Genomic DNA, 9,971 nt, shown 5'->3' with positions numbered 1-9,971 from the left:
AATTGAAGCTTCCTGTGTGGAAGGTATTGGAGGAACAAGAGGAGGTCCATATGAGTGATTTGAAGGGGACAACCTGAAGCTGTGTGGTTCCTTTGGACATTTCATTGAGGGGAAAAAGAAACTTTATGGGTGGGGCTTCGTGAGAGGAAAGAGAGGGAATGGAGAGGGAGAACAGGCTTGTGTGTGTGTGTGTGTGTGTGTGTGTGTGTGTGTGTGTGTGTGTGTGTGTGTGTGTGTGTGTGTGTGTGCAGTGAATTCAAAGCTGGGTGGGTCTACTACGTCGTTTCACATTCCCAAAGAAGTCCCGGGGTTTAAGCACTTTCAGGTAACTTTTATCCACGTTGTTTAGACTTCGTTGCACTTATTATTTTACGGGCCGCGCGCCGTGTAAACGCTCGCGCGCACGCTTTGCGAGGTTTTGCTGTTGTTTTGTAGAGTGCAACAACAACAAAAAAGAAGAAAAAAGTTAATTATAGATTTTCGCCAGCGTTTTGAAGAAGTGTGCCGATGTGATTGAGCGCCACAAAAAGAAAAAAAGCAGCTCTACGTGTGCACATAAAGCTGGCGTCGGACCGTGTTTGTATTTGTATGTAGAAGCTGAAGTTGTGTTTATTGTTGTTTTCTGTCGTCGTGTTCTCGCGCTCTTTTCGAAGTTGTTGACCAGTACTGGGCCCGTGTGCGTAACGGGAATACGTCCCGGCGGCGTTCAGACAAACGCGCCTTTCTTGTCGACGGAAACACACTAACGCCTAGAAATGTGCGAGTGGATCAAACGGTGTTTCTGCGCACTAAAGATGGAGGACGTTTTATATGAGCTGTAATGTTGTAGAAGAGACGTGTTCAGAAAAACATTTCAGATATGAAACCGGTTATGTGAGGTGCGTGCGTGTGCGCGAGACTGGGCGAGTTTGGGCTTGCATGCAACTGCTCTCCTCAGTTTTTTGTTTTGTTTTCCTAACTGTATTCATTTGGGACAGCTGTGTCAATTGATGCGTCCTCGTGCACGCGCGCGCGCGTCTTGCATATACGTCTGTGCGCTCAAAAAATAAATAATGCTTTGTTATCAGTTTCCATAGACGGCAACGATGTTGATGCTGGCCGGAATCGTGCTTTTGCACGTCACCACCGTCATCCTGCTCCTGGTGGCCGCCATTGATAATGTAAGTGGATCATTATTCTCTCCCACACGTTTCTGCACCCAGGGGTCAAATGTCAAAAAGATAGTTTGAAGATAGATATAAAATAGTTTTTTTTTGTTATTATGACAACCAAAGTGTAACATAAGGGGACTCCTAGTAGGCAAGGACATGTTTCAACCATTAAATATGTCTTTACATGTGTTTTTTCTTCTCTACCCACGTGCCTTCAGGCCTGGTGGATCACTGATACATCATCAACTGACTTGTGGGGCAGGTGGGAGCTGACGAACTCGGCCTGGTTTTACACCAACCTGAAAAACTACCCAGAGGGTAAAGTTCACACGTTAAAGTGATGTGACCGGACGCTGAGGTGTTAAGATGTAGACGCAGAAAGTGTGCTGGTTAGGGGATTGTACATCTCCTAAATGTGTTCCCAAGTTATCAGTGATTATTGCATAATGGTTAATATTAATAGTGCTCCAAGGTGTACATTGTATCTGTGTTGTTGTGGATACTAAACTGGCTGTGTGTCTGTTTTGCCCCCCTGCTGCTGCAGATTATCTCCAGGTGGTGCAGGCCACATCAGTCCTGGCCTGTATTTTCGCCATTCTGGCCTTGTTCGTGTTTGTGGCTCAGCTGTTCACCCTGCCCAAAGGCCAGAGGTTCACCTTCACCGGCATTTTACAGCTAATCGCCTGTAAGTAACCCAGAGTCTGACCTGCAGCTCTAAGAAGCATTGATTTATTTTCCCACTTCCCGTTGCTGAGATTTGTACATTTCTCTGGAGAACGTGCTCTAAATGCTTGACTTTAAATGTTATTCCAAGATGTCCGTGTACCAGTAAACAATCTCTTGTGAAAGGACTGAGCTTAGCTTCCAACATATTAATATTTTAACATGAATGCGGCAGTTCAGTGATTTTCACCCGTGTGTCGTCCACAATCCAGCAGGTTTCCAGTTTAACCCAAAAACTACATCAACTGGTTCTGTAGAGTCTCAGGCCTCAGTGACACATGATTGAAAGTCACTGCAGTCGAGTATAGATGTCGCCGTGTTTGGATTTATCTTCTCAAATATCAGCCTCGCTCGTTGAAACCGATACATTTGGGTAAGGCTGTTTGTACCAAAGGGGTGGAGAACTGATCCGTCAAGATATTGTCCTGCGGTTTCTTCTGTAAATGCACTAAGAAGAGCTGCAACTAATAATTAAACAGATGGCTAAATCAATCGACTGCGTATTAAAGCTCTATTAATTGTTGGTCAGCAACCATGGCAGAATATTGTGATCATTATTGGCAGATTTTGACAAAACTAAACTATTCATGTAGACAGAAGACTTGTGAATTACCATGTCTATGCCACAAGTGTCAATTAGCTTTGGTCCTGCTACTGCAAATGTAACATACAAATACTTACAGGAAGTCAAAGTAATGAGATTTTAACATGTATTGTCATGACTTTATATCATTGGGAAATAAGCGAGGTGAAACTGCCACGTTTCTCTAATTGCTTTGTGACTTTAGTGGAACTGTCTGCTACACCGTCCTTGTTCATAAGCCTTATCTCATATGAAAAATAATTACTTCTTAATTGCCTTGTCTGGGGTGTGTGTGATAATATTCCCCTCGTCTCGCCTGCAGGCCTGTGTATAATGATAGCAGCCTCAATCTACACGGCCAAGTTTCACACCAATGAAGCGGAGGGAGGGTACGGACACTCCTATGTGCTGGCCTGGATCTCTTTTGTCCTCACCCTCGTCTTAGCGATCACCTACCTCATCCTGCGGAAGAAGAGCGAGTGAGAGGATACAAGGAATGAGAGCAGGCCTGGGTCATGTTCCCAGTTTGAATTTGGGAAATTAAAAAATAGGATTTGTTTTTAAATTGGAGGGAAAAAAAACAAAAAACTGCAGCTAGGAAAATAGGGCAAATGTCCAATTGCTTACAAGAGCCATTTGTTTGTATTTTGAATATTCTGAATTGAAATGGAACTCGTGCTGACGTTACATGAAGGGCTGAAATCGACAATTTTACTTCAGATTTGTATTTGATTAAAGAGAGAACAGGGCAAGGCACGGTTTTATCCATTAGTAGGGCAGTTTGGGCTAAACATGACCGTTGTAATTAGAAGGGTGCAACCTGTTAAAAGTGCTTATGTCATAATAATTGATAAATCATTGTATTTTAAAAAGGTAGTTACATATAGGTTTGGAGAACTGTGCATATCCGTTAGTACTGTAAAGGAATAGTTGGACATTTTAAGAATTATATGTATACACTTTGTTTCAGTTAGATGAGAGGATGGATAACAGTCTTATTATCTGTGTGATAAGCGTGAAGCTACTGCCAGCAGACAGATGGCACAGCACAAACACTGAGAACAGCTAGCCAAAACACCAAAGCCTAAAAACGGTTTGTTGTCTTAACATCGATTTAAACAAACGAGAAGTGAGGACGTTTTTTTGGTTTGTGGATTTTTGACAGAGCCAGGCTAGCTGTTTCCTGTCATTGTGCTAATCTAAGCTAGCTTAATGTTTTACCATGTATTTACCATACAGAAACGAGTGATATCAGTCTTCTCATCTAACTCTACAAGAAACTGAGATAATATTATCCCAAACTGTCAAACTATTCCTTCAAGAATCTAAAGAAGTTGACCATGCGTGAGAAGAAAACCAAGTAGTTGAAAATACTCGTACCAATCCTCCTGTATAATCACATTGTGAGGCTGACGTTGCTACTGCAGGTTTCCAGAGTCGAGGAGTGAAAAAATACTGTATCTGTGAAGGTACGGCGTGTTGGCAAAACTACAACATTCCTGTTGCAGTACTTGAACAATTAGAAAAGACCAGCCTTATTATACAGCACAAGTAGTTTAATCATTTATCCTCATTTTACAACTGAAGTATAGTGTATTCTTTAATCTATGTACATTGTAACCATTATATTTTTGTAACATGTTGTATCGTGGTGTTTTTCTTAATCCATGTTTGATTTCTGTCTGTAGTTGGCTGCTATCATATGAAAAGTCCATGCGATTTGTACAGGTGAACATAAAAGGGAACCAGGATGGAGGTCAATGCTGTTTCATTTCACCATAATTCGAAACTATGTATAATGTTTTGTTTGTAATTACATTGGAATTTAAGCCATATCATTTATTAATAAACAAATTATACCACAAAGCCTTCATGTTTCATCTACTTAACTGCTGGAGATGCAACAAAAACCACTGTTGCAAAATAAATATGTATTAATTGGTCAAGCTCTGTAGCCTATACTCTGGAGCACACAAGTGTTCAGTAAAATTAATTCAAGGTTAGTCTTAAATAAGAACCCATAAACAACACAGTACTAGACAATGCTCTTGGCTTTTCACAGATTTTTAAGTCTGTGGAACTTCGCTTATTAAGGGTAAAGTCGTGTATTGTGAGCATTTCTCTGATTTTAAGTCACAACGCTGAGGTTTGAGCAAACAACACTTAAGGTCTTACAACAGACCCAGTCAGAAACAGGAATGTTCCATTATATAAAGTATTGTTCCCAGAGGAAGCGAGTAAAACCATGACTGACTAAATCCCTTGGCCAGACGGTGTGATGCGCTCCTGAACCACCAGGTGGAGAAGATGATTCTGCTCAGCAGTCAGAAATGGCCTGAGGGGAGAGGAAAAAACACATAATCAATATGGAAAATTAAGATGGAGAAGCAATAAAAATGCTGCTTGATCTCCGTCACATGATGGAAATTAACATTTTTGAATGCTCACCATAGCTCAATCTGAAGAGACTTGAGGGACTCGGTGTCTTTTTCCTGACACGCCATCTGCAAAACAGATTTACTGTGATATGCTGCACAAATAAAACCATAACTGCAGACGACATCGACAAGTTCTCACAGTCTTGTCAACGTTTATGCACATTTATAACTCCTTCGATGATGTGGATGGGGTCTATTCTATCCTCACCATCGGAGGAGTTATAAATGTGTATAAACATTGCCAAGTTGCTTTAATCTTTTATTTCTGAATAAACATAAATCAAGAACTGTGAATACTGATTTACTCATATTCAAAGTCTACAAAAACTGCAAATGGAATAATAAATAATTCCATTGTCAAGATTGGAAGATAAACTCCATTATTTTTTGCTGTATGAGGCAAGAAGGATCAGGAAATCCTGTGAACTGCACAAGTATGTGGATGATAAAACTCACCACTACTGACTGCAGGAGCAGGAAAACATTCTCAGGCAGGAAGTTCACTAAAGGACAGGACGGGACGACATCCATGTTTAAAGCACTTCAAATATATGTCACCCACAGGATTCGTTATCAGCATTCCCAGAAAAGACAACGTATATGATTCATGCATTTTTGCTGTTATAACAGATAAATATTGAGATGTTTTTACCTTGGCTGTGAGGATCAAAAGACTCCCATGCATATCTCTCCAGGGTCTGGGCATGTTCTGGTAACAGCTTCTGAGGAGGAGGCTGCACAGGAAAACGGCAACATTGGACCATTTAAGTGTTGTGTGCAGATGTTGGGGACAATATCAACAATTGTATCAGTAACACCACACGTCTGCTGTGTTGATGATGTAGAGGTATTTTCTTATTTTAATGTTTAAAAATACAGAGAAAAATACAGAACTGGTTCATACATTCTAAAGAAAAATAGTTTCCCCTATTAAGGCCATATTTTCCACTTCAGCTACACAGATAAGATGATATGGATGGTTTTCTTGAAAAGTCTCATCTTAATCTATAAAATCAACATGCTTACCTCAAGCAACATCAGCAGTAGCACTCTGGAGATCTCACATTTTGCCACTATGTCCAAAAATGCACCTTCTCAGGGAAATTAAGAAAGAAGAGAAATAAAGACAGTTCAAAGTTTCACTGTTTTACCATCAGTGAAATCAAATTAAAATGCAAAAATGACATTAAAACACAAAGCGTAGACACTGCCTTTAAACACTGGTCCTTGTTAATATGGAGGTATAAATGTAATAAATACAAAGCCTCACCAACAGGCGTGCTGATGCCTGAAAGCTGCAGTCCTCTCTCCTGGCACGTCAGCTGCATCTCTGTGAACACTGACAAAGCACCGTCATAGTCGCCTGCAAAAACACCAGAGACAGTCGACTTATACAAGCACATAAAAACACACATCAGCTTCATATCAGATGTAAGCACACAGTCTGAACTCACGGGTGAGAATTTTACATGTGGCCATTTCTCCCATTGACAGCAGAGCTTCAATTGGTGTCTGCGTTTGCAACTCTGCAGCCCTCTGGAAATGAACAATAGCTTCTCCTGGTCTGTCCATCTCCTTTTGAAACACGACGAGGAAGTGAGACAAACATGTCATTTGAATAACCGTTTATCAAGTTCAAATCAAAGCAATGGTCAAATTAATTTATCTTTGTCGGACAGCTTTGAAGATCCGAGCCAAAGTTTTACCTTGAGTGCATTGCCAAGTTCTAGACAGAGGCTAGCTGCCATCACAGGCTGGTTCATCTCAATGTGCACCTGTAAGGCATGTGTCAATCAGCATTGTCTTAAGGTCTCTCTAGAAATGTGTCCATAATAAAATAAGAAACTAGGAATCATTATGTACCTTGATGGCAAAACTGTAGCAGTTGAGTGCAGCCTGAAGGTGCTCATCAAAGCCAGGGGCTTGCAGCGCCCAGTTCTCCTTCTCAGAGGAGAGAAAGAGGCGAGCAGCATCGGTTAACGCCAGAGCCTCTCCAGGAGCGTTGAAAAGGGTCTGCTCACACCTGCAGTCAAGATATTCAGGATGTGCAACAACACCAGATGCACCATTATGATTTACATCATCCCCCTATGGCTGTTTATCAACATCCCTGTGGTGGTTAATTCCATGGGACCCCTTGAGACGATCCGACTAAACTGGTTACTACATCGTTGACATAAAGCCGTCCATTTAAACCAATCTGTCTTTACCGAGTTGAAAAGTAACATGATTTCCCAACAATTCGAAACAAACATTGTTAAAGGAGAACTGACAAATGACTTCATTAATGCATAGATAATGTAGTACATTTTTGATGGTTGTGCCTTAAGCCCTTACATGTCATTAACTTGTCACAAATGACATTTACTTTAAGTACAGTGCAAAACACTCATATTCTCATTCCAAAGTCATGAGCTTTTAAAAGTTGCTATGAGTTACTATGGCCATAGCAGGTCTCTTGTATTGTGTTGAGACACTGAGGTGGTCCAGGTCAACCTGGTGCAAGAGTCCACTCACCGAGCCATGGCCAGGTTACAGAAGGCTGCATACTGAAGGCAGTCCTGCTGCTTCAGCTCTTTAGCCAACTGACCTGTGAAAACAGGACATTACATTTGAGGCTGTGAAGAAACTGCTTTATGACATATATTATCTATAACACAGAGATAGCAGTGAATAAGGCTGTACATTAGAGTTCTGTTAAGTGTAAAGGTAGCGTTAGGTTGCACATTCACTTACCAAACTGTTCACTCGCCTCCGCTACATTGGGCTTCCGGAGAAAGCGTCTGCGACAATGAAACACACGGCTTAACGTATGCTAAAATGTAACGACTATACATTTAGAAAGCCAGCTATACTAAATACACTTCAGTTGACTGTCCAGGTGCTAATAGAAGAATGAATGAGTGCTCGTTTAGCCACTGTAGCTGGCCGTAAATTAATTGTTGACGTTAGCTGTCGAGTAACGCAACATCACATCTGTCACTACTATTAATGAACCTGAAATAAATAATTTCATTAGAAATAACATTACAAGCACTCAAAATGTAACGTTAAAGAGCGTCAGGTGACGCTGACTGTGGCATGTTAGCAATTAGCTTTACACCTAGCTTGTTAGCGCTAGCTGTATAAATTGTCAGTAGCAGTGCTGTCAAGTAACTTTACACTAATGCTAATGTTAAGTCTTCTTTCTATTTGAACTAATGTCACTCGATCCCTTACTTTTTCAGCTTATTCGACACAGCACGGTATCTCGCCAGAAAATCACCCTCTGCAGCCATGATCAGGGCAGACAAGTGTAGACAACAACCAAACCAGGAAGTCCAACTGAAAAGAGCGTCGCCATTGGCTCGTAGCATCGATACCTCACACTTTCATTGGTCAGGGTGGCGCTTATTCAGTAGGAAATACCCAAATAAGGAGATACGTTGCAAAAATCAGAATTCAGACTGAGACAGATGCCATATTTATTTATGCTTTTTCATATTTTTACTCCACTACATTTCAGAAGTAGATACTGTACTTACTGTGCTCCACCATTACTCCACCTGAATAGTAACTAGTTACTTTTCAGATTAATATTTTAAATATGATGCATTGACAATGCTGTATAACAACCTAAAAATACAACATTATTACACAGTGATTTGAACAGCAAATTTGTACTGAAGTACTGTTATTTTTTGGTAATATTTTTGTATGTTAACTTAATATATTTACATGGAACAGAGGGTTTCTACATAATGTTTTTGTTATTTGTAGGTCTAAAAAACAATCGAAACAATTTAACAGGTGACAAAGCAAAGCAAAGTGACAAAATCACAGCCACTGATATACTGTAAATATCACAATCAGTTGAAAAAAGATTATTTTAGATTCAAAAATTCTCATAGACACACTCAAATACGCCTTCGTCCTGTGTGGTTTGTGCCATCTGTGGGGGAAGTAGAAGATTGGTCACCAACTGCATGTTTTATTGTTTCCCACTGATAACACAAAATACGATAAAGCACCTGAAGTTCACACTGACCGTTTCTTTGGGGATCTTTTCCTTGGGTTTTTCTTGGCTTTGGTCTGGCTTTCCATTGGCAGCCGAGTGATCCAGCACATCATAAATGGACCTGGGTCGAGTCTCTAGACTCTGAGGGAATTTCTCATATCAGTTTCCAAGAAATACAAAAGTGAACTTGTGAATGCGAAGGGTAGATAGTGGCTCAAAAGTGACGTGGCACGCTTGAATTCAAGTGAAATGTGTCTGTTTGTGTGCTGATGAGTAGAGAGGTGCTTACAGCGTAGAAAGACGTAGACGGAGCTGTAATTGCACCCACGTTGTCTTCCTCCACCTCTCCCTCTTTCCTTTCTTCTCTGCTCTGGGTTTGTTTTCTGTTGCCACATTCAGTGTTGCGATCTTTCTGAAAAAATATAAATAATTGAATGCATTTAATACCAAAAACTGGATAACACACAAACTAGACTAGCAGATATTTTCTTGTGATTTAGCAGCTGGAACTAGATGCAGAGTTCATTAAATGCTTGAAAAATATGGTGTGTGTTCCTTAATTGAGCAGTATGAAAACGACACTGACGGGATGAAGTGAATGTGTTTTTCATCATTCTGATGATCTTACTTAAAAGGGGTAGGTTTGATTTGGGTTTGTGTTTGCCAATGACAGATGTAGGCTCATTTGAAAATCTTCATCTGGAGCTTCAGAAACTCATCTGTCATAATAAAGCAATTTTCTGACATTGCAACACACTGCGGTCCCGAGCAGAGCACATCTTACCCAATGTCCTCTGAAGAGCCACACCGAGCCGACCACACTGAAAATCAGCAGCACACCAATGAAGAAGGAGACCACGTAGCATTCTTTGTAATCGAACATCGGTGTATACCAATAGTCTTCACCTGGAAAACACCCGCAATTCATTATCAGTCAGTGCAGGAATGGTTCATAACTGGCTGCTTGAGCATGTAATCAATGAATCAATGAATATTTAATGTATAATTAAGAAAAACTTTTATTAGATTAAGTTTTTTTTAATTACATTTTTCATCAGAAGTTTTTCTTGTTAAATATA

The 9,971-nt window shown here is 40.4% G+C and overlaps 2 protein-coding genes across 2 annotated transcripts; one reads left to right on the top strand and one right to left on the bottom strand.

Annotated features, from left to right (window-relative positions):
• Window positions 1-208: 208 nt before the first annotated feature.
• On the top strand, window positions 209-4,323 carry LOC311010740 (epithelial membrane protein 1). The gene is made up of 5 exons (XM_084005337.1): window positions 209-325; window positions 1,068-1,160; window positions 1,370-1,469; window positions 1,696-1,836; window positions 2,780-4,323. Exons 2-5 carry the CDS (start codon window positions 1,086-1,088, stop codon window positions 2,938-2,940), a joined length of 477 nt encoding a protein of 158 aa, XP_083861463.1. The 5' UTR covers window positions 209-325; window positions 1,068-1,085; the 3' UTR covers window positions 2,941-4,323.
• On the bottom strand, window positions 4,110-8,770 carry f8a (coagulation factor VIII associated). The gene is made up of 12 exons (XM_084005321.1): window positions 8,115-8,770; window positions 7,632-7,678; window positions 7,413-7,485; window positions 6,759-6,918; window positions 6,602-6,670; window positions 6,350-6,470; window positions 6,166-6,258; window positions 5,922-5,986; window positions 5,548-5,629; window positions 5,352-5,398; window positions 4,906-4,961; window positions 4,110-4,792 (listed from the first exon to the last, which is right to left on the bottom strand). Exons 1-12 carry the CDS (start codon window positions 8,249-8,251, stop codon window positions 4,711-4,713), a joined length of 1,032 nt encoding a protein of 343 aa, XP_083861447.1. The 5' UTR covers window positions 8,252-8,770; the 3' UTR covers window positions 4,110-4,710.
• Between the last annotated feature and the right edge of the window lie 1,201 nt (window positions 8,771-9,971).

Source organism: Eutrigla gurnardus, assembly GCF_963514095.1.
Source record: "Eutrigla gurnardus genome assembly, chromosome: 3".
In the NCBI taxonomy this organism is placed as follows: domain Eukaryota; kingdom Metazoa; phylum Chordata; class Actinopteri; order Perciformes; family Triglidae; genus Eutrigla; species Eutrigla gurnardus.
The sequence above is the reverse complement of the archived record's forward strand: the minus strand, read 5'-3'. Positions and strand labels throughout refer to the sequence as shown.